The sequence below is a fragment of the Miniopterus schreibersii genome (assembly GCF_964146895.1).
Source record: "Miniopterus schreibersii genome assembly, chromosome: 3".
NCBI lineage: Eukaryota > Metazoa > Chordata > Mammalia > Chiroptera > Miniopteridae > Miniopterus > Miniopterus schreibersii.
The window spans coordinates 43,738,834-43,764,607 of NC_138103.1; the positions used below are offsets into that span (position 1 = coordinate 43,738,834).

General features: G+C 38.1%; 1 protein-coding gene across 2 annotated transcripts in view; it reads right to left on the minus strand.

The window, feature by feature from the left end:
• Positions 1-17,901: 17,901 nt before the first annotated feature.
• Positions 17,902-25,774, minus strand: part of WDR36 (WD repeat domain 36) — a 34,334-nt gene continuing 26,461 nt past the window's right edge. For both annotated transcript variants that reach the window (XM_081133489.1, XM_081133490.1), the window contains 5 exons: positions 25,280-25,425; positions 22,788-22,907; positions 22,507-22,588; positions 20,877-21,064; positions 17,902-19,471 (listed from right to left, as the gene is read on the minus strand). In XM_081133489.1, coding sequence (XP_080989615.1) covers positions 19,322-19,471; positions 20,877-21,064; positions 22,507-22,588; positions 22,788-22,907; positions 25,280-25,425 — 686 coding nt within the window. In that variant the 3' untranslated portion in view covers positions 17,902-19,321. The remainder of the gene's footprint in view (positions 19,472-20,876; positions 21,065-22,506; positions 22,589-22,787; positions 22,908-25,279; positions 25,426-25,774) is intronic.

Genomic DNA, 25,774 nt, shown 5'->3' on the forward strand with positions numbered 1-25,774 from the left:
ATATACTAATATCTATTTATATCTTAGCTTGGCTTCCCAGACATATTTCACTAATTCTCTTATTTTCAAAAGTTTCTTTAGGTATTTCCTGGTACCTCTATACCAGTTTTATACATAATATGCTGTAGTCCAACATCTTCAATTGAATATTCTAATAAGTGTACAAGAAGACCTTGGATGAAATATTATATTATTGAGCTATTACAATTTAGTAAATTGTTGAGAATTACTTAAAGACTTTCTTCACTGTTCTGAATAATAATACAATTTCTGATTGTATTCCCGCTATCAATTCCTGATACCATAAAAGGAAACAATTGAAGAGCCAGGCTATTTCATATTTAAATAGATACCAGGCTATTATTGCTCCTTCAGAATCTTCTTCCTAAAAATAATTGTGACTCTCAGAATTATGAGGAATAGGTAGTTGATGGAACAAATTCCATTACGAAATGGCATAAAACAGTTTTGTGCCCTAGTTCCAATTATCTTTAGTTAAAATGACTAGATATACTTTTTAGATGAACTAGCTCCATGGTTTCCAGCCACTGCGAAGAGATAGACAAATGCTCTGTTCTGTGTTTATGGCACAGAACCAAATGTAGTAACAAGAGCAAATGGAAACTTCTGGTCAATTGTTGCTGGAAGAGCTAAATATTAATGATTCACAATAAACCATGGTTTAAAGCAGATACTCCTTAGTATTCATAAGGCAATAAAAGGAGAGCCTAAGGCCTAAGTAAACACACGCTGTAAATAACTTCATTAAAAAGGTCGATTAATTTAGCAATCTGGAGGCATCTTTTTCATCTTACTTATCTGAAAGGTAAATATGTCTATCATAAATCAATCATTATGCAGATGTTGCCTTAGTCAGCTTTGGCTGCTATAACTGAATACCATAGACTGGGTGACTTAACAAGAGAAGTCTATTTCTTGTGATTCTGGAGGCTGGGAAGTCTAAGATCAAGGTGCCCGCAGGTCTGGTATCTGTTGAAGGCCTTTCCCCTGCTGTGCAGATGGCTGTCTTATTACGTCCTCACATGGCAGGAAAAGCAGGAAGCCAGAGCTGTCTCTTCTTGTAAGGGCACTAATTGCATCATGAGGGTTTCACTCTCACGACCTAATCATCTTTCAAAGCCTCTCCTTGCTAATACTATCACATTTGGGGTGGGGGTAGGATTTGAACATATGAAGTTGGGGGAGGGGGACAGAAACCTTCAGTCCCTAACAGATGCTATAAGTATGGGTTAGTTTTAGGGGTGTTGTTTGTGGTGGTTAAGGTGCCCTGTTAGTGACAGCTGCCTTCCATTGGCCATAGTCCAGGCAGGGGTGTTTTTTCATTGAATGAGTGTTTGTCTTTTAGAAGTTTTGGTGTCCTGATAGAGAAAACTGCTGAGAAAAAGTATCTAGACTTGAAAATAAAGCAAAGATATTACTTCACGCCTTTCAGAAGCCAAACTACAGCATTGTTTAAGAAGCCACACTGTCTCACAAGAGTCACCTGATGATCTAAGGGAAGATGACTTTAACTTATTATTTACTTTTAATTAAGGCCCTGTTTCTGTAAAGTTATGTGTGTACTTAGAAAAGATTGATAACTTGCAAATTTGTTTTTTCCAGTGTGGATGCAAGTAATTTTTGTTTTCCTTTGGAAGAAAAAGTATCCTAAAGTTTGAAGTTTATTTCTCCATAGAATATTAGCTATTTTTACATCCAACTTGAGAATTGATTTTAGCAGTCTTTCTTTTTACTTTCAGTGTCTTGTATCTTCTTCTTACTCTCCTAACATTTCCCCCATTAAAGAATGAAATATATTTGTCTGAGAGCTACATTTTCATTTTTTTAAAGTTACATGTTATCAGACTCCTCTCTCCCACCCTAGTGCAAATTAAATTAGGAATTAGAAAAGTAGGAAAGATGACATACTTCAAGATAGCATACTCAAAGTGTCTACTGGAAAGTTTGACTGGAGAATGTGGCATTAAAACTGGAGCCAAATGGTCTAGACAATACTTCACTCTTGAATTCAACTCGACCACCCAGTTCTTGGCAGAACTGGAAGGTTCACCCACACACTGTCTCCACTGGGCAGAGGCAGGCCACTAGGACCATGTGGCAGAGTGCAGACGCATTCACTCGGCGGAGAAGGAGGGAGGAGTTGAGCTGAGCTTGCGCAATGCCCTCTCCCAGCCCGTCAGCTGGGTTAGTCACTGTCCCTCCCTGGGGAGCAGGAGTTCAGGAGGAGCAGGGGAGAGGCCAGGAGTGAAGATTAAATGTCAGGATGTGCTGCCAGCATGATCTGAATATTCTACCCCGTGTGGCACGACCCTCCAGTCTGGAGACAAGTGCAAGCCAGGACTTTGCCATAATAAATGTAATGACTGCTGCCTACATGTTCAACACCGTAACTCCATGCCTAGACAGAAAAGGAAATACTTTTATATTGGGCCCTTACTTTTCCAGTAAAGTAGATATTATGAGTATGTTATCATTAAGTATGTTGTCTTTCCTAAACTTTAATCTATTTCCTAATTTAATTCCTCATTCTATTCATATAGTGTCAAAAGAAGTAATTTTTATTCAACTTGAACACAGCTCAGAGCTGGCACTCGAGCATGGTTTCAGTGGGTCAGTGGCTGGGCGGACACACGGACGGGCCGCGGGATGCGGTTTCGCAGATGAGGGGGACTGAACTTTTTCTCCAAGCGAACTGGAGAGTCGGGCCAGGCAGCAGAGCATGTCTCCGCCACGGCAGGCAATGGAGGGGTTTCTAGGGTGGCTTAGGACTTAAAATGACACCTGGGGTATACCGGTTTGGTCCTTCCTCCTGCCTCTGAATTTCACCCAGATCATCCCACATCGGCCAGGGCGCATGCCATTCAAGCCCTTCAGTGACGGCGATGCCATTCGCACCCTTGGAAGAGAGTCCCGCGTTCCTCACGCCTTAGCGCTGAGGATTTCTGAAGTTCATTTGAAATCCTCTCTGCCCCCAAAGAAACTCAATCTTATTTTCTCTTCAACAAAGGAATGAACCTTTTATTAAGGAAACATTCTCTTTGCAAAATATATGCCCTCTTTTCACAGTTTTGCATGGTCTACTCCAGGTTAAAGAATCCTAATTCTTTAAAAAAGGAAATTCAAACAGCCCCAAACTAGAAACAATGAAAATGTCTATAAAATGGAAAAATAAATAAATTATAACCATGAAAAGGAAAAACTACAGATATATACAAAAAATATAAATGAATCTCAAGGTATTACGTGGAGTAAAAGAAACTGGACACAAGAAGCACACACTGTATTATTCTATGTATATAAAATGCAAGAACAGGCAACATTAATTTAGGGTTATAAAAATCAAGAGTAGTTGTTTCACCTGGCCAGCGTGGGTCAGCAGTTGAGCATTGACCTAGGATCCAGGCAATCGGGGTTCGATTCCCGGTCAGGGCACATGCCCGGGTTGCGGGCTCGATGCCCAGTAAGGGGTGTGCAGGAGGCAGCCGATCAATGACTCTCTCATCATTGATGTTTCTCTCTCTCTCTCCCTCTCCCTTCTTCTCTCTGAAATCAGTAAAGGTATAGTAAAAACAAAAAAAATGTAGTTGTTTCTGTGATGTGTGTGTGGAGAAGAGCATTGACCAGAAAGTGTCAAGAGGTAACATTCTGGGGTGATAGAAATGTTCTATATCTTGTTTTGTTTAATAGTTTCATTAATATATACAATTGTAAAATTTTATTGAACTGAGCACTAAATATATGTACATTTAAGTATATGTAAATTAAATTCCAAGAAGAAAACTTAGAAAAGAAATACAGGACTGCCACAGACATTGCCCACAGCCTTGCCAGCATGTTCCATCAATCAAGGACCCATAAGTTTCAATTGCCTTTTTGAAAGCTGAGATAATCCTAGGTAAACAATCAGTCTCTGGCTGGCTGGAATTTTCCTCCTCTGGAAGTACTGAAGTTGGCCAGAAGAATATGTGAGTCAGGAAGTCAGTTTCCAAATAGTTTCTTGTTCCTGAGGTGCTGGGATTTGAAGGGGATCAAAGCCAGGAATTGATAAGACCTGTCCTCTATTAGCCAGGTTATTTTTCTGATGTATACTTTCCAAACAAACAGGTCTAGAAGGTAATTGGGTGTGCACTTTTCAGAGCTATTCCCATCAAGGCTCCAGATCCGTGAAAGAGTTCATTGGTAGGTCATTTTTTTTTCATCTGCACAAGTACAGATCTTTTCCCCAAGGTGAAGAGGAGTTTACCAGTACTAATTAATCCCAGCCAGGACACTGCAGAATTTATGAAATATTCAAAAATATCCTTGTTCAATATTAATGACATTGCACCAGTTCCCTTAAGTGTATAGGCTCTGGAGACAGAAAGACTGTCCTATGAGCTAGAGAATGATCTTAGCCAAACTACTTCAAATCACTTCACTTCTCAGAGGTAATGGGAAGATTAAATAAAGTGTATTTGGAGTGACTAAGTGAGGTCAATAAATGTAAACCCTGAGATGAGATCCTTTCTTAATGTTTCCTTCAGAAATCTGCAAGCCCACATATGTGGAAGGATGACTTTGATTTTCGTCTGCAGAAAACATTTTTCAGAAACATAATTGAGGCTCAGGAAGCTATTCTACCATTCTATCAGGCTCCTTGCTTCTGTCCCATAATTACTATAGGAAATAGCAAAATGTTCGTAAGCACTAGTGAAGAATTAGGGAGCCAATCATCTGAACGATTCTCAATTGATACTTAGTGCCCCCCCCCCCCCTTAACTTTAGAATGGCACTGCTGGACTATGGCTCTACTGAAGTGTGGCCGGAGAGGATAGGGCGAGGTGCGGAGGGGCTGCTTGCCTAGCCGGTCCTTGGTGCTACAGAAGGGCAGAGAAATATATCATCATGTTAAATGACTGTCAGAGGAGAAAGTGGGACATGGTACCAGATTTGAGATACCTTTAACATGATGGATTTACAGACTGAATTATCTACTAGCTCCGATCAGGTTTTCTGCGTGTGAGAACTTGAGGTCTCTGACAGAACATGATGATCATAGCGTCCTTCACTCTGGTATCAGTAGGTAAATGCCATGAATATTATGTATGCGTCACCCCTGATGAATTAAATAGCCAAAGTAATGCTCAAGGGCTCCTGCATCTACACCCAGATAACTTCCCTGGGCTTAATCCATTTGGCTAATTAGTATGCCAAGCATCTTATCCAGACAACATATGTAGATTTTGATGAGTTCCACAACTTTTGAGCAATGCCTCTCAGGATGGATAAAGGTGAAGGTGTTTGTGTCCCGTGTGAATATCGCCAAAAGACTCCACTGCAGAGGAAGCTTTCAAAAATCAAGTGGACAAGAAGATACATTCTGTGACTGCCGGTTGGCCTCTGTTTCCAGCTCCCTGGTGCATGGTAACAGGGATGGAGGCATAGCCTTAAGGCAGTGCATAGGCTCATCTGGCTACTGCTACTGCTCAATACTGTGCTTGTGCACAGCAGAGATGAATGCTGAGGCTCCAATACACCAGTACTTCCTGGCTGAGAGGGCCAACCTGGTGGCAGGTTGATTACATTGAACCTGTTCAATCACAGTGTGACAAATTTTTTTTTTTGCTTGGTTAGTTTATTTTTATTTTTATTGTTGACACTATTACAGATGTCCCCATTCGCCACCCTTTTCCCCCCCTTCGCTCAGCCTCTGCCCCCCTTCCCTCTGGCCATCACGACACTCCTGTGTGTGTCCATGGGTTATGCGTATATGTTCTTTGGCTAATTCCTTCACTACTTATCCTCACTAGAATAGACTCATATTTCAGATATGCATTTGTGTTCTTTGCTTTTAATACTTCTGGCAGGACCACTATGTATGAACTTATGGAGTGCTTTATTTACCACCATACTATACCCATAATATTACTTCAGATCAAGAAACTCACGTCATGCCCAGCTGGCATAGCTCAGCAGTTGAGCATCAACCTATGATCTAGGAGACTGAGGTTCAATTCCCAATCAGGGCACATGCCCGGGTTGCAGGCTTGATCCCCAGTCAGGGGTGTGCAGGAGGCAGCCTATCACTGACTCTCTCTCATCATTGATGTTTCTCTCTCTTTCTCTCCCTCTCCCTTCCTCTCTCTGAAATCAATAAAGATGTATTTAAAAAAGAAAACAAAAGAAAAGAAAACTCATGTCATGGCAAAAGTACATCAGTGGGTTCATGCTTATGGAGCTCTCTGGTTTTGCCATAACCCTGAACCTACAGAAGATGCACTGGTAGAATAGCTTACTGAAGACTCAGTTATGATGTTAGTTGAGCTTAGCATTAATTGTGATGCTACCCTGAAAGGATGGGTATTATCTTCCAGAAGCTGTATATGTTTTGATTCAGCAACCAATATACGGTGCTGTTTCTCCCATAACCAGAATATCTGAATCCGAAAATTACGCGGTGAAAGTGGGAGTGACTGGCATTTAATCACCCTCTCTGAGTTCTTGCTGCCCTTCCTCTCAACTTTGAGCTCCCCTGGTTTGGAAGTCTTGGCTCCTGAGGGAGGAATGCTTCCACCTGGGAACAAATCAAAGGGTCCATTGAATTGGAAATATGATTATATTGTGGAATACAAAGAAATAGGCCAAGCATTGTGCCGTATTCTGGGTTTGAGCGGCGGAACGGGGGTTTGTCCTCAGTCCATTGGCAACACAGGGGCTGGAATATGGGCCGGGTGGAGGCAGGGAGTTACCGCCAGCGCCCACGCCCAAGCAGTGCGGGTGCTCGGCCAGGGCGATGCTGCCCTTCTTCACGGTCTCCTTCCCCCCTTCCCTGCTATCCCTTCACTTCTTCACTTTATGCACATCTTGCAGAATAAGTGGCCGAGGAGGTGATAGTTAAGGGGGGGTCAGGTATGAAACGAGCTGAAGCCACCACCACTCATTCCTGCGCAGTGTGTCCATGGCCTGGGAGCAGGTTAAATCCTTAAACTTGGGGAACTTCTGGAGCACAAACAACTTTTTACAGGATACTAACCATAATAAATTTTCCACAGCCGACAACTTTCTGACCACTGAAAAAGTGCCAAATAGTAAGGTTTTAAAGAGGCAGTTTGGTGGTTACTATTTTTGAAGAAAGGGGTGTGTTTTAAAGTTGCTATAAGTTTAAGGAGAAAAACAAAGTACTCTATGTTTTTTACGTTTGTTTTCTTCAGGATTCATTTAAAACGTAGCAGCAGTAGTTCTTGGAAAGTGATGGGACATGCTTTCTCTCCTTAAAATGATATCATTTCCCTGCCTGTCACTTCTTTAACAGAAAGTAAATTTTATAGATGTGGCTTTATTTTTAAAAGTAAACATTCTTTTTTTTTTTTTTAATGTAGCATGCTTTAATGCTATTGACATTGGATGGCTTTTTACTCAATATAAATCTTTGGGAAATGTGCTGAAACCTTTCCTAGAATCTTCTTTTTAATATTAGATCATTTAACATGTTTAGATGAAAGAACAAGATGGAACCAGCTCCGTTTGCCAGCCCGTAGTTGAAATGCTCTTTCAATACTTAACTTTAACAGGGTGTTGCTAACAGAGGAGATGCTGATAAGACTGACTCATCAGCACTTTGCCCACATGCCCTGGGCTTGACCTGAGATTGCCTTTACTTCTTCTGGCAGAATGAGCGAGCACTGGACTCCAGGAATCAGCAGAGGGCATTCTGACCCAGCCATGGTGTGGTGGTGCCACCCAGGTCTGTGCATGTGTCCAAACTCACCAAGAAGTATACATGTGAAACTTCTAATATACCAATTATAACCTCAATAAGGCTTAAACACACACACCCTTGAGGAGTTACTAGGCTCATACTGAAACAGCAGAGTGAGGACCTGAGGGCAGGGGGGTAGGTGAGAGCAATGAGACCATCTGGTACCAGCTCTCAAGTTGGAGGAAGCCTGGAATTTAGGCTGGTATTAAAAAGCAAATTTATACAGGGAAGGAGGGTCACATTTTCTCACAAATGTTACCTTTGTCTTTAAACCTTACCTTCTAGATTCTTTCCTAAAAGGCATATTGCTATCAATTCCAGAAGTGTTGTGTTCATAATTCAGAGTGTTGTATATCACTTTTTTCATGGACCATTTTTTCATTCCTTTAAATCCATGCACTTTCATTTCATACTGAAATAGTTTGCTATTGTTGAATTACACACCAAATGTCTTTCATTTAAATCATATTTAACCCATAACTCAATAAAAACAATCTCTAGTAGACAATGAATGGTGTAAGAGGGTTTTTTTGGTTAGTTACTACTATGAACCAAAAGACCGTGTCTATTGCCAGTGTAACAGCGCTGTCTGCCATTTCTTCTCTTTAACAGCATCATGGTTATAGTGCCCATTCTCTCTCCCCATACCCGGGGGGGAATTATGTTTAGTCTAAATTAACCATCTCTCTTTATCAGTGATTGGTCAAATGGTAAGTCACAAGAGCCAGCCAGCTCTGCCCAGTGAGACTTAGGAGAAGTCTGTTTGGGGGATAGTTGGGAGGGGGGTCTTTCCAATTCAAAGAACAAAACTTCAAACGAAGAAATAATTTTGCCCCTCTCCCTCCTTCCCTGCTGGGGAAGGTTTGGTGAGGTCTGATGTGTGCAGTCGTTGGCAGCCATGTTGAGACCACAAAACAACAGACATGGGGAACTTTGTCCCGGTCATAAAAATGAAGCAGAGAAAGTAGGGGGAAGACCCCTATGTCCTTCACAACAGCACTGAATACCTGAGCCATTGTCAAAAACTGCCCACCTCTGGACTTACTTTTTCATGTATGAACAAAATTAGTTCCAACCATTTGTCAAAACTATGATTAGTTGGGATTTTCTGTTACTTAATCCTAAAATCATTTTTAACTGATAAAAGATTGATTCTTTCGGGTAAGAGGGAAGAGGGTGAGTGTGTTTTTATTTGTATGAAAGATAATATTTTATTATTGTTGCTGCTGTTATTGCTGCTGGGAAGTTTAAGTACAGAAGGGTGCATGTGGGAAGCAAGGAGAGGGCTATGTCTGTCCTACTTTTTTTTTTTTTTACTCCAAATACCTTGTGAATGTTCTATTTTTGGAGAATTTCCCTCTCAAAGTCCCTGCATCACAGAACCCAGAAAACTTCACTCTCTTGGCCTCCCTTGTGACTTGGGTTCAAGCATGAGCCTTAGACTGTTCCAACTGGATGCACCCACATGACAATATGATCGTAAGGCATTGATGTGGAGGAGATGCTGTGGAGAGTCTGTTCCAATGTGCTCAAGATGCCCAGCCTTCAGAAGCACCAGGACATCCAGTACCAGGGCCACTATCAGCCATGCAAGTGCCTTGGTATAATCTAGATGTGGTTCTCAGCCACACATCCCACAAACGATTTGGAAAGAGTCCCGAATGCCCTTTAATAAATTTGTTTTCTGCTGAAAATAGGTGAAACAGATTCCAAACACCCACACTGATACATTTCATTGTATTAACAATTGAAACATTCTTGATTTATCACTCTGTTGTCTTAAGCCCAAATTTGCCATCAAGTCCAAACTGAACTCAGTAGACCACTGATCCCAACTAAATCTGAGGTCGAATGGGATCTCTAAACCTGAGAGCTGCTCTGGCCCCACTGGCCCTCAGAGGACCTGAGAGTAGTATTGATACATATCCCACGTCTTGGAACATCAGGTTTTAAGGCATTTTTGGAGATGAGCATTGGGTATTGCATAGTAAATGCTGGCACCTCTTAACCAATCAGTTAGGTAGGGTAGTAATTTAATTCTCCACATTTTTGGTCTCAAGACTTTTTCACAAAAATTATCAATGACCCTACCAAGCTTTGGTTATACAGATAATACCTATTGATATTTCCTACATTTGAAGTTCTGAGATCAAAGAGTCAAATAACTTCTTAGCCTTACTACAAAAATGATTTTTCATAATATTCTGCTGATCCCTGAAAGGATTTCAGGGACCCCCCGGGGAACACTGGATCACTCTGTGAAAACCATAGAATTGGATTTTATTGAACAGTTGTGTGCACAAAATTTAGCCTCTATTGTAGATTTGGAAGTTCGGGTGAGATCAACAGCACAAGCAGAGGCAGAGCTGTGGAAGGAGACTATGTTGACAGAAGAGGAAACCAACCAAGCTGAGCCCTTTCAAGGTCTGGGAAACAGTGAGAGACACTGGCCCATAGAATCAAAATCCACTGGAAGTGCTTCTGGGCAATAATATTGTTCAGGGGTTTTGCTACTTAAGAACTATAAGAAAAAAGGTCTTTTGTTTCAAAAAGTATATTTTTGAAGAATTTGTATTTCTTACAGATAAAATTGGTTTCAAGCGATACAAGGTGTGGTATACTTGGTGACTGTCATTTCCCAGCAAAAAGAGGAATGGTAATTTCCTCCTTTGGGCTCTGGTAAAGGGTAAAGAGATAAGCTAATTGAGACTGTCTCTCTCCTTCACATTTAGTTCATGTGGAACCAAGAGGATTGTTTCCGTTTATTGTTAAAAGAAAGTGAAACTCTCCATCTCAGTGTTTCTCATGCTTCCCGGAAACCTCAGGTATGCACCGCACCGTTTAGGCAAGGATCTCTTCTGCCAAGAGCTGCCCTCCCACTTCTTGCGGGAGCTCCAGGCTCAGACAAGCACCAGGTGACTCATGCCACTTCCATGGGTCTCCTGCCTCCCAGTTCGTCAGCATAGTGCAGAGAGGAGACAAGACCTGGGCACCATCCTCTCCTCTCAAATAGCAAATGCTTAGGACTCACATCCAAGGGTATGTTATCAGGTCAAGTGGTACCTAGAGGTTGCTGGGGTCAGTGATCTGGACAATAAACCGTGGTAATTTTCAGGGGTCACCTTCCAGAAGTGAAATTCTGGCCAGCAACATAGGATACATGTACATAATGGGATGTATGTACATATGGATGATTTATATATGAATTTATATATAAATGAATGTATATATACATTTTATTTTAAAAACTAATGAAGAGTAAAAAATAAAATAGGGTGAAAAAACAACTCGATACAAAGCATATTGGAATGCATATACATCAATGTCCAGAATCAAGTTAATATTTTATCCTATTTTGTCTAATTAAAAAAAATTACCAGCACGGCTGGGCGTGGCTCAGCGGTTGAGCGTCGACCTGGGATCCAGGTAATCGGGGTTCAATTCCCGGTCAGGGCACATGCCCGGGTTGCAGGCTCGATCAATGACTCTCATCATTCATATTTCTCTCTCTCTCTCCCTCTCCTTTCCTCTCTCCGAAATCAATAAAGATATATTTAAAAAAAAAAATTACCATGAAATAATGCAGAAAAGTTTATTTCCTTTGTACTCAGCTCATGGACATTGGCCCCACAAATCGCCAGGCGTAACAACTAGCCTGCACTTAGCCACCCCTGACTTCCCACTGCCTTTTTCATTTCCCCCTGGTTTCTGAATTGTCTCTCTGTGAACCACCCCACCCCCCCTTTCAAGACCCATGGTGGCTGTCCTCTTCTCCAGGCTGCTCTGCCTTTCCTCCTGCATGGCTCGTCTCCTGGAGGTGGGTGTCAGGCCCCTTGTCTCATTTGCATTAGTATCTCCAACATCCTGAGGAACCTCACACAGGTACTGAATGAAGCGCTGAGGAACGGGAATGGGTGGGTGGAGAGACGCACAAGGGTCTCCACATACATCGTATTTCCTCACCTAATCCAGTCCCGACTTGTGTGCTGCCCTTCACTTCACCTCATCACCACAGCACAGGCATAAACAACTCATCATGTCCCATGCCGCCACTTTCCCACTGGACCAGGCTGTGTACACTGTGCCAACAGCTAACACGGGCACCCAGCCCCCTGGGGAGTGGCCCTCGGCTCCCTAAGCCATGTCGAACAAACACGGCAAGGCCAATTTCTCGCCTTTGCTTCTCCAAATCTGGCCATCTACCACCAACCCGTTTCCTCCAGAATATGGGAGGGCTGGTGCCTTCAGAAAGAAAGAGTAGGGCTTTTTTCCTCATTTTATCTCTTCCTATGAATTGCTTTTCTACACTATAATCAAATCCTTTGTTAAAACAAGAACAGCAGCAAAACAGCATGCAAGCATTCTGTCATACTGTACTTTCTCCCACCAGGTATACATGTACATTTAGAAGCTACTTGCGGCCTTCTGCCCGCATGCACATGCATGCACACACTCACACATGCATGCACATGCGTTCCACACTGAAAAACAAGGACAGAAACGCCTGGCAACCCCTCTTTTTGCAGTGTGAAAGTTTAGAAACAATTTCTCTTTCATCTTTGTCTAAAGAAGAGCAAAGGCAAAGAGGCCAGGCAAAAAAAATATGAGAATGATTTACTAAAATTAAGCTCCACAAAGACCAGAAACCCTTGCCCGTTTTGTTTTCTGATGTATTGCTTAAGAGCATAAAACAGCATCTGAGACCGAGTAGGTGCCTAGTATTTGATGAGACAAAATGGGAAGTCAACGACGAATAAGTGCAATGCCGCGCTGAACGGGAAGGCTGTCACCTTTTGGTAGATTATACTTCTTAGGGACTCAGTCTACGTGGTGAGGCGAGTCCAGGCTGGGCAGCCTACCCACTGCCTCTGCTTCGCCCACTGGGCTTGTATAAGGCGTACTCCAGAGGGCAGGGTGTGCTCAGGAAACAGGAACCAGAGCTATGGGACAGAGGCGAGACTGGAAAGTTCAGATGGAGAAAAAGAGCCAAAATAAAGAAGATGTAAAGACTAGAATTTAGTCAGATAGTGGGAAAATTTAAATGGTAACAAAAAATGCTGATTTGAAATATACATTCCTGGTCCTAATAACAAACAAATGGTATTGCTAAGAATTGTTAGGATTTCTGCCATTTTTACTTTTGCAGTGAACCTTAAATCATTGTTATCTACATGTCTATGTAGATAACACATGGACATTTTTTAAAATGGGAGATGAAAAGTACTGTAAACTTTATATACCTCTTTAGGGACATTTAGTAGAATTCAGCTAGAATTGGAAATTAGCATAATTGGAAGTGAAAATTCAGCATACAGTAGTAGACAAAAGAAAATCCCTATAGAATTTGTTACTTTATATAACTGATTACATTTCTTCATAAGCCTTCTTACCACTGGATTTCAGGGGAGGGGTGCAAAATTACCAAATAAAGTTTCTCTGTCTCTTTCACATTAGTTTAGATTCTTTTGAATGTTAGTGAAAATTTATGTTCAAATTTTGGACTAAGCCTGTTTCTTTCCTCTCAGCAGTTCAATCCACTCCCTTTTTCTTTCTAAGATGTCACGTGGGTAAAGGGAAGAAAGCCTTCTGGGTTATCAGATGTTCCCTTCCCCCTTCTTCCACCCACCAACACATTCCAGTGCCTTAAGTCTCAGCCAGCTTTCCAGCTGGGCCCTGGGCTAGGGTGCTGCCGCCACTCTGCTATGGGGTCATAGCTCATTCTGCCACAGCGGCTCCACAGCCAGCCTGTTGGCACTGTAGCTCTCCCTTCTTGCCCTGAGGAAGCAGGTGGAAACTTCCAGAGCTCTCCAAACAACATCCAGTCATGGAAAACTGAGCTGTCACAGGCCTCTCCCTCTGTCTAAATATTTTACCACACAGTCACCCTTCCACTATGGTTCAAAGTTTAAGTAGCCTCATTAAGATTCTATTTCAGGGTTTTAAAAGAGATAATCACTTTCTAATTAGTTTAGGGAGGAAATATGTAAATTCAGAGCTGCTGGAAGCTGAACTGTCTCAAGTTTTGATCAAGTATATCCCAGGACAAATAAAATTCGGGCACACAGTAGGTCCTCAATAAGTATCTGAAGAATCAAGGAATGAGGTGAGATCTTGCCAGAACATTTAGTCAATAACAAGGACAGCAAAAGGGGGAGATGGAGAAACTGATTCCTAAGTAAGCCCTGGATCTAGCAGTAGGTAAAGCCAATTTTTGTCCCTGGACTTTACAGACACTCATGTGCTTGAGTTACGCGTCTGTCATTTGCTACTGAGTGATTAATAAAAAGGCATAACCATAATAACTTAACACTAATAAATGTGAAATATGTATTAAAGTCATGATTTGTAAGGAAAATATAATTTCTTGAGACAGAAAACCCAATTGGTTTAGTAACCATAGGAAAAATTAAATAACCAAAAATAATCATATAATAAAGATTTTATGCAAAACTTTTTTCACATTTGATTTGGCAAATTAGAAAAAATATATCAAAAATAGGTAAAAATATATCAAGGATAGGAAACAGACAAATGCACCAGTCTCACCTTACCTATAAATAGTTCTATCCCAGGAATGAAAATATGATTCAATAATTAAAGTCTTTGACTAAAATTCACTGAATTGCACCAATTAAAGAAAATATTGATCTTTCGATATATGCTGAAAAATCTGATAAACTTTATACTTATCTCTAGTTTAAAAAGTAGTAAATTACTAATAAAATAGAACTTAACAAAGGGTATCTACCAGAAATTCAGACCATACATTATCCTTAGAAGTGGAACATTCAAAGCATTTCCATTGAAGTCAGTCAAAAAGTTCTGCTAAGTAAGGCTAGTATCCAACATACTGTGCCAGATCACAGCTGAAGCAATCCTAACAAAACAATTAAATGAAATATGAATACTGAACAGAAAATGAAGTCTTACAATTGCAGAAGGTAGGATCCTCTTGGACTTTCTAAGAATATATTGAAACTTCTGCTTATAATTTTAGTGCAACCAAAATAAAAACTTCAAGATATGCTTGCCAACAGCCAAGAAATATATGAAAATCATTAGGCTTTACCCCTACCAAATCTGTAAACATACAAGAAAACTATAATCAACACATTATTTATTAGATATTAAATACCTCATACAATTTAGCACATATTAAAACATTTTAAATTCAGTGAGTAAAGAATGAACTTTGGTACACAGTTTTTGGGCTTTTGAATAAAAGTAACTCTGTATCTTACACTCTTCACAAAAATCAATTCCAGATGAAGATTCTAAATGCATACATAATGTCTTAAAAGAAAAGACAGAATATGCTTTATATTTTGAAATGTCATAAAAATTATTTAGCAATTTGACTATATGTAAATATAAAACATCTATAAAAAAGACACCAGAAGTAAAGTTAAAGACAAGTGACCAACTGAGACCAACATTATTAATAGACGTTGAAGACTAATATCTAAACTATGTGAAAAACTCCTAACCCATGAGATAAAAAGACAAATCATTCAATAGAAAAATCAGCAATGCACAAGTTAATTCACATGAGAAATATAAAAATGTTCTAAAATAAACACATGTAAAGATGCCCATTCTCATTTCACTAGAAATTTTAAAATTAAAACAGTAAGTTTTTACCCAATAGATTAATAAAAAATTTAAAAATCTAGTATCAAATGTCCTTAATGATATGGGAAGAAGGTCCTCATTCATTGCTGAGGAGAAACTATAAATTGTTAATAGTCATTTTAGAAGCCTACTGAAGTATCTCTTTAAAACTGCCTAACTCTGCCTAGCCATTCAGAAACTAAGCATATACTACAGAAAAAACTTTTTATTTTTCAATTTCAGTTTACATTCAGTATTATTCTGTGTTAGTTCCAGGTGTACACCATAGTGGTTAGAGGATCATATACTTTACAGAGTGTTCCCAACTGATATTTCAAGTATCCATCTGGCCCCATAGTTATTTATTGACTATATTCCCTATGCTGTAATTTACATTTCTGTAACTATTCTGTAACTACCAACTTGTACTTCTTAAACCCTTCACCTTTTTCACTAAGACCCCCAACCCCCGTCCCCTTGTCAACTGTCAATCTATTCTTTGTATCTATGAGTCTGTTTCTACAGTGGTACCTGGGTTTTCTAATGCAACCCGTTCCGGAGACCGTTCGAGTTCTGAAACGTTTGAAAACCGAGGGATCAACAGCCAGCAGCTGGGCCTCAGGATCTTGCCCTCAGCAGAAGCCGGGTGGCATGTTCGACTTCCGAGGCATGTTTGAAAACTGAAGCATTTACTTCTGGGTTTACAGCGTTCGTAAACTGAAATGTTCATCAAAGGAGACGTTCAAAAACCAAGGTACCACTGTATTTTGTTTATTTTGTTCTTTAGATTCCACACGTAAGTAAAATCATATGGTTTTTGTCTTCCTCGGTCTGACTTATTTCACTTAGCATAATACCCTCTAGGTTGATCCATGCTGTCCTAAAAGGTAAGATTTCATTACTGTTTTTATGGCCGAGTAATTGGCGTGTATGTACCCAGAGAAATCTTTACATGCACATAAAGTCATACAGGATCACAGTCTTTCAGCATTGTTTGTAATTAGGAAAAAAGAAAAAGAAATCTAACCTAAGTTTCCATTATAGGCTATATAGATTGTGGAATACTAAAGAGATTAGATATGATTATGAAATAAAAGAAACCAAGTAGAAAAGTTGCCGAATGATATACACATATATTTATATAAAACCCCAAAACTATACATTTTATTTCATGTGGCTATATATAACATCTATGTACATTTATAGAAAAAGGTCTAGATGGAAAGTCAACAACTGTTACTTCCAGGGAGGGTATTGAGATTGAAGGTCATTGTCAAAAAATAGATCTGTCTCTGATGTTTTTACAAGTAAAATGTCATATGCTACATTTGTAATTTAAATTCTAAAGAAAAAGCAGTATGCAAAAACTGATACATTTTCAGAAAAAATACACAAATTATCCTTAGTATTTCTTTCTCCCTTCCTTGATGGCAGACACACAGGAAAGGTTTTAGATTACCTAAAAATGAGCCTTTAATACTATCTACATAAAACCGTACCTCCAATAAAAACAATACACTCAACTTCTGCATCCTCATTTGAAAAAAGAGAAAAAAATTCAGTTCTCTATAAAAGCAATACAATTTCAGTTGGGAGCTCATTATTTTGTCATTTATAATCTTCACATGGTACTTGCTTGTATATTGGAGTTTTTCCATAACTTTAGAATACAGAATTTGGGGCAGAGGGAAATATAGTTTCTGAAGTTAGAACTTAAGTCATTAGGAATTATTTGGTCAGTGGCTTTAAGTTTTTAGACACTTCTAAAAGAAAAACAAAACAGAGTACAAAACCAGATCGGCTTATTTCTTTAGCAGCTTACTAATTCTACCTTACACATTTAAACTTAAACACTTTATTTATCACTGACAACTCCTTGTGAGGACTGTTCCTTCTGGAGATTATTCTGTAAAACCTTCTTATCCTAATGGGAATGATATTGGCATTCAAATACAACTGGGTGAGTTTTATGAATATCACTACTTTGGAGTATATAAACTAAAAATTGCTGTTGGTGCACTGTGCTTTTAATTGATTTTTAATTGATGTATTGCTAAAGTTTTGAACAATGAAAAGAAAATGATGATGAGAAAAGAATTGCCAGAGTATCTGGTTTCACAATGGTGATGAGAGAAAAGTAGAGTCAGCAGTTTCTTGCTAAATAAAAAGTCATCAGTAAGGAAGAAAAACCTTTGAAGGATATCTTCAGTGGAATTCGGAATTTCCCTCACCTATCCTAGGTATCTGTTCAATTGTCTCCTATAGCAAGTTGCCAAGTCAAAGTGCCCAGGGCCAGGTTAGAAGATCTGGATCTGACACGAAGGTCCCAAGCTCACAGAGGTCCCAAGCTCACGCTGACGTTAGCAGCTTCCTCCTCTGCATTACAAGAGGGCTGCACTAACATTTGACATGCCTCCAGCTCTAAGAGTCAACGAGCTGTGTTCAGCAAAGGCCACCAAGAAAGGGAACACACCTTTTTACTTCATATCACAAAGGTGTTTTTTGTTTTGTTTTTCTTTTTGTTCTTTTTTCAACTTTCCCCACCCTTTGCTTCTACCACTTCCAAGTATACACACTGTAGGAGAGAATCCAAGTGGTACTATGATTTAAACTGAGTTTTCAAGTTGAATTTGGCCAGATGAAAAGCCCAGGTTGGATGCCCTCCTCAATCATTTATCAGGTATATGACACTAAGCAGTTAACTTCTCTGGACCTGGGGTTCCTCATAAATAAAATGAGGATAATAATAACTGTTTTGCAGGACTATTGTGATGATAAAATTAGAGAAAGTTTACACAACCCAGGAATCAAGCCTCATATAGAACAGATGCTCCACAAACAATAGCTAACAAAACAGCTGAGGGAGAAGTCTTTATATCGGGAAGGCAGGAAGATCCTGCCTCTCCCAGATCCCTGGTGCTCCACACAGGTCTACCCTGGCAGCTTTCCCTGTACTCCTTCCTGGGTTATTCATTATCTGCGTCACATGTCTCCAGCCCTGGGTTTCTACAACTTTACTACATTTACCTCACCTGGGAGTGTGGTGAAAAGTATAGATTCCACTGGTTCTGCAGAGATCCAGAAAGCTGTATTTTTACCATGAATGTTTCTAGTTCCAAGCCAGCATTAAGGATTGCTGTGTTAAAGAGCACCACCCTGACCACAGAGTCAGCAATTTCTCTGGTCACATCATTCTGGTCTTACTGATCACTGTGGCAGCACACTGGTCTTTCCACATCGCTCTTGACGCTAAAACAGGTTTAGCTTTATGCTGGTTTCTCTCTCCTGCCCTTCTCCTTTCTCTTGCTTCTGGATTTAGCACTCTAAAGGATCTATTTATATTGATATCTTGGTTTGGAACGGGAGGAAAAAGATTCTGGGTAGAATGTCTTCTCTGAGTTTTTCTCTGGAGATAAAAATCCCACTTTGTCTGAGATAGTGGTTCTTAAAGTGTGGTGGTTCCCATTAGCAGTACTGGCATCACTTGGGAAGATTTTAGAAATGCAGATTACCTAGACTTACTGAAGCAAAATGCTATCAGTGAAGCCTACACAAAAGTGCTTTTATAACTATATTATATATCAGTTTTATCTTCAGCATAATTAAGCAATATTTTACATGAAACATCCAGCATCTCTTATATGCTACAAATACTTAAAAACAAAACCCATGAGCTTGTGATGACAATTCAAAAAAAAAAGTCATGCATAAGTAATTGATGTGAAGAGGCTCAGAAAATAAATTATTTGAATAGATTCTTTAAGTCTTTAAAACAAAAGGCTGGTATAATTTTATCTCAAGAAAGTATCTTTTAAGTGGAAAAGGTCTGACTAGTCAGTAGTGCTAGCATTTAATTTCTTTCACAATGAAACTTGAAAAACAAAATATGAGTTAAACTGAAGCCATTTAATATAAAAGCCTTTGATTTATAAAGTTCACTTAAGTTTATTTTTATAACAAAGCACTTTTTATATAATTTAAAATACACATGCTTTGATTGAAGAGTGACTGTAAATGAAGCCAGTTTTCTTCCACCTGTGATAACAACTGTGTCATTTCTTCTAGAAGTTTTGGCTCTGAAGGAAGCATTTTAAGGTGTAACTGAAAAGAAAAATGATAGTTGAACATTTAATTTAAGAAAATTAAAATTCTGTTTATTCTGGATTCAACTGTTTTACCAAGGAACATCAGAAGATACCATTCTGGTTTTTGTGTTTTTTTTAATCTTCACCTGAGGATATTTTCTCCATTGCTTTTTCAGAAAGAGTGGAAGAGAGAGAGAAACATCAGTGTGACAGAGACACATCGACTGGTTGCCTCCCACATGAGCCCCGACCAGGGTTGGGGATCGAGCCTTCAACTGAGGTACATGCCCTTGGCTGGAATTGAACCCGGGACCCTTCAGTCCTTAGGCCGATGTTCTAACCACTGAGCCAAACTGGCTGGGGCAGAAGATACCATTCTGAATGATTTTTTCTTAAATGCTGATTTACTATCATCTCCCATTTCCCCTTCCTCTATCAAACTTTTCTTAGTATGAGTTCCTCTATGGTACTGTCACTCCCTTAGCAGACGTGAAGTGGTCCTCACTCTCCTCCACCTAAGGACAGTCCTCAAACAGAACCAGAAACAAGGACATTATTCTAACACCAAATCCCTTTTCTGTGCTTCTTTAAGTTTCTCCTTTCATTGTATCCCACTAGTAATAAATGCAGATGGGCTCTTTGCTTTATTTTCTAAAGATTTAAGTAACTTTATATTCAGAAACCAAACCTGGTAAATTTGGGAAAGGATATAGAAACAATTAATGGCATTTCTATTTTTTTCATCCCATATGGTACCAACTAAATACCTACTTTTAAAATAATTTTAAATAATCAGATCAAGTAAAAAGATTTTATATATTAATGATAGATGAAGAACCTTATCTGCTATAATTGAAAATCAGCATCATCTACCTCCTTCAATACATTATATTTCTGAAATAAACATGAGTTCTCCATTATATTAGTCATAAAAGTAACTCTGTTATTGACAAATCACTTGAAACTTCTTCAACCAAGATAGAAGTAAATATTTTTACTTCAGCAGTAGAAAAAACAAAGCAAAAAATAAATATAAAACCTGGCTTTCTCTTCATGATCACAGAAAAACAGTCAAAATGTAATTACTTTAAAAAGTTAATAGTTTAGATGACACAGAAAAGTCAGAGTTGAGTCAAAACTATGCTGAGTAAAAAAAAATACATTAAGACTACAAAGCTGTATAGTCAGCTGTCCAATATGGTAGTCACTAGGTACAGGTGACTATTTAATTAAATTCCCATAAAATTAAAAGTTCAGTTTCTTAGTCACATTAGCCACATTTCAAGTGATCATAGCCACATGCGATGAATGGCTGCCATGTTGGACAGTTCAGAGAACATTTAGATATTTGTGGAAAGTGCTATCAGACACGTTACTCCAGAGGAAGGCAAGCTGGGTAAGTAGTCTTACATTAGACTTACCTTTAGAAACAATGCAAGGTATGCCTGGGCTAACTCAAAATCACGCTTTCTGTCCAACATCATTCTGATCATTTTTAAGAAACTCTGCATAACTTCTACAGACCCGCCACATTCAGGAGACAAGCTTCGCAGCTCTGTTTCAATTCCCGAAGGGCCTAATTCTTTCAGAAGGTTAAGAGCAGCATCATCTACATTGTTTTAAAAAGAATCCAGTCATTACCTAAATCAGTTCACTCAGAAAACTACAGTTTTCACTTCATACCCCAAGTAACATATACATTAATTACACAGGAAATTCTTTCTTTGGGTTAATTTTTTCCTGTTAAGTAGTAGAATAAACCCAAATTAAATAAAATCAGTACCAATGATGAGAGCAATACAATAAAAAGCACTAAAAGCACTAGACTTTTTGTATTTTCAGTAATTCAAGGTTTTTTCCTATTGTTAAAGCTGTTAAAGAAAATCTAATTAATGCCTAGCAACAGACACTTTAAGATGCTCATAAATAAGTCAGAACAAATCTATGTATTAGGCTATAAAAAGTACATACTAAATTATTAACAGTAGTTACCAATGGAAATAGAATGAGGTGGGGAAATTTATTCATCTTTCTTTTTATTGTTAAAAATTTATAAAAGTACTACATCCTCATTAAGAAACACTAACAATACAGAAGTATATGAGAAGAAAGACCCCACCTTAATCTTACCACCCCAAACCTATTTCTTTTCTAGGAGTAAAGCACTCTTATTTCATATGCATCCTATGAGTACATATTCTATGCACTTACAACTATTTCTATACGAGGCATTTGATATTACAATGGCAATGAGTATGCTTTTAGCTTTCTGAAAAGGAACACCGCCAATGACAAAAGTCCAATAAATTTTACTTTTTGTCTTTCAGTATATACTACACACTAGTGCTTCCCTCTTTGTCCCTCACCTCCAAAATAAAACAAGCTATTCCTTTTATAATCCCGCTATTCTATTCTTCAGTCATCTACAATGACTCATCAGTACTATTCTTTGACTTTGCCAATGTGGACTCGAATAATTTTGGTACAAAAACAAAAGCATTTGGAACAGAAAGCAAGAGGAGAAATGAGGCAAGAGAGTGATTGTGATTTTGTTAATTGCCTATAGCTCTTATTGTTTATCATTATTAGCCACAGATTGTAGCTTTCAAAATTTAAATCTATTATTAACAAATTCAATAAATTTTAAAATTATCTTTTCATGAAGTAATTTGGGAATACCTGAAATCATTGAAGACAAAAGTCTCTTATATTCCCAAATATACTGCAAACTGTTTTTGTAAATAAAAACAAAAGCAAAATTTGAAAAACAAAAGCAAAAAAATTAGAAAAAAATCTAAATTTCCATGTAGAAAGTGTGATTTTCAGAAGACTATTTTAATATCAATATCACCTGAGTTTAGTATCATTCATTTAATATAACAATACAAAGGTTAAAATTACTTCAGAGTAAAACCCAAGTTTCAATCCTTTTAGTTTTTACTATCTTTTTTTCAGCTACTGAGTAATTTGCTAATATTTCACACAACTTCTCTTCATAGAAAGTAAAATAAGCTGAAGATACTTGGTAAAATATTCTATAATTTAACTTACATTTATTATTTACCAGTCCTTCTTCAAGTTTCAAGCAGAAATCTGATTTTTGAGCCAAAATTCCAAGATTTACCACTTTAGACTTAAACAAAAAATATAAATATACATTATTCAAAGAACATAAGTGTAATAAAACAAAAAAGGTATAGTTTATAATTAAAAGCTATCATTAATTTAATTTACTCTATATGTATAAAACTGGACCTTGGTAAAGAACTACAAATGTGTAATACAACCCCCCCCCCCCCCCAGATACTTAGAATGTTCCAATTGCTTTTTACCTGTTGGGGATCATCATTTTGCTCAGGAGCAGCGTATCTGGGTACAAGGCCAGGAACTGTTGGTATAAAAAATGGAGCTGATTTGGGTACTTTGGGTGGTTCCTTTGGTTTATTCTTTTTCTGATTAAGAAAGAATGAGAAAAAAAAAAGAAAGAATGAGAAAAGAAAACAAGACTATCAAATCATTATCTTGCCAACAGTTTCTAATATTTAATTTCCAATCAATTTAAAAACAAAGTCCAAAAAGTAACAGACAGGGATGAAAGTTTTTCAGATTACAATGTTAAAATAAAATCCCATCAATAAATATCACAAGATATCTTTAAAAAGGCTTCCTAATGCAAACCTCCAGGACCCCTGCTGACAAGGCAGAAGGGAAATGACAGGGTTCAGGAGAGGCCCTAAGACAAACATACCTCATTTTCCTGAAACATGAATATTTATATGAGTATTTAGATGAAGAAATAATAATAAAGCACTTTTGAACTTCTTTAATACTAAAATACAAACTTTTTATCAAAATGAGCTAGAAAGCAAAATTTATATAAATGCTCAATAGTTTCCCAATGGTCTTTAGAAGTGATTGGCTGTAATTGTTTTGTGAAGCACCTCCCTAATTCTTCTATTTTGTTGAAATTTTTATTTTTCCTTAGTACTCTGTTTTTAAGAAGCAAGAGAACGCTATTGCTTGTTTATAAAATGTCTCAAGTGCTAGTAAATTCAATCAGGAAACCACCATTGGATTTTCCACTGGCAGAATTTAGTTTTGATGACTACAATGCTACATACCACTATCTCAGGAGTATTTGATGAAGAGCTTTCTACAGTAAACTGCCTGATACAGGAGTCTCACAATTTTACCTCACACTATTCCCTGCATTCCAGGAGCTCTGTAACCTTATGGAGACTTGCTTTCGGTAAGAAAGCCAGGGATATTGGTGACCTCATGGAGGATAGGATAAAAGAAAGTTACTATCTGGAAACAGGATAAAGTACTGCTGCTCAATTACAGTGCAAGCACAGCCCTTCTTTGGAATGGTAGAAACTAATCAGAGTCACAGTTACCCTTCTAAGTCACTGTTATAGAGTTAGAAGGGAGGCAGTTCCTGAGTTGTAAATAAAAGGTTTTGGAGGAGCTCCATAGTGCTCTGGAAATTATCAATCTCCTAAGGAAAACCAAAAGTAGAAAAATTGCCCACAAAACAAATATAAAAATTCTAACTTTTTCATTCAGTAGGAAATTAAAATATTAGAAATGTAAGCATTTCTCTCATAAAACCATTCACTCAGGTTTCTATGTAAGTTTTCATGCAAAACAATCTATATCTTAGCAACGAGCAGAGTAGCCCGAAACTTAGCTCAATTAATTGGGCATTATTCTGATTGTTCCCTTCACATGCATCTACTTCTACTTTTTCATGCGTTGCTTTTAAAGCTATTCCATCGAGTACTCCCTTTAGCTGACAGGCTGGACAACATGATGGAGAGATTTCACAACTGTGCTCCTAGAGACATACTTTATGCTGATGCCCAATGTCTCAAAAAGTGAGCAAGTAAAAAGAAACATGTTTAACTTCTGTGAGGAAAGTTAACATGTGAAAACTTCTCTTTTCTTTCCCAAGACACTTATATCACTTTGGGCACTAAGTTATTAGTTACAAAAATACCACTATGTCATAGTTCCTTATACATTTTTCATGGGAGCCCACAATGTGACTTAGCACACACATGACCTCTAGTGAACATGTGTATGCAAAGATCTAATCAAATCAAGCTTCATAAACAACTCAGCATTATCAGAGAGTAGCCTCTCTGAAATTTTGTACTCTATTCCTTTCAGTTGCTTTGCTACTCACAAATGAGGGTCATGAAACATGCTTTGAAAAACACTAATTTATGCCATTATTGTCCATTTTTCATGCAAAATTATAACTTCCTTAAGTAGAAAGGGGCTGTTTTTTCACTGCTGTTGTCACAGGACATTACCTAGTACCTAGTTCTTATAAACTTACATTCCTGGACCCAACACAGCAAGCTCTAAACATCTTCGCATAGTGCCTTGGCCAAATAGATGATAAAAGGTAACTGAAGCTTAATTTTAAAAAGACCAGTGAAAGGTTTTTTTGTCTCCAAATGACTAGCAAAAGATATCATACATGGTGGTAATATTTTTCTTTTTCTTTAGAAGTTAAAAAAGTAGTTTATGGGCTGGATTGAAAACATTCAATTTCTAGTAGCTCTGCAGTTGCAGGCTGTACTTTTGCTATGGCCAAAGGTCTGCTGAATGCTCTCAAAGTCAATATATACAGAGAGAGAATCTTATGATAATCACACTGGATTAAATAGGATTCAACTAAATGGCATTCTCTTTATTACCTTAGGTATTAACTGCTCCTTCTAAAGCCCTCAAAGTAGAGGAAGCTAGCACTACTAAAGAAAATGCTTCCGGAACTTGTCTTTAGGGGCAAATATTCAGTGTACTATAGTAGTACCTTAATAACATCAAGATTAAGAAGGTTTTTCCACCGTGATTCAGGAAGGAGTGATAGAGTTACCAACTGCTCATTCAACTGTTCTGGGGAATCATACTCTATCATTTCATCACTTGGTTCTATGGTCTCTTCTGATAATTCTACATCTGAAAACAAAAATTTTCAGGTAAAAAAATTAACACAGAATGATATTCTTATCATGTAAAAGCAATTTAATTCATTCCAAATCCATTAGTAATTTCATAACATGTTTACTCAATGTAGGCTTATAAATTCTTTCTATTTATTTCATTTCCTCATCTTCTCATATTAAGTACAACTCCCATCACTAGACCCAAAACACTTCTCCCCAGTATACTAATAGATATCTTATCAATCATATTTTTGTAAAAAATTCATAAATTCATTCAAAATATTTCACATCAGTTAAAAACTACTTTGATCAAATACATTAAACTCTGCCTTCAGTAGCAATACCTCCCATGTAGGTTTATG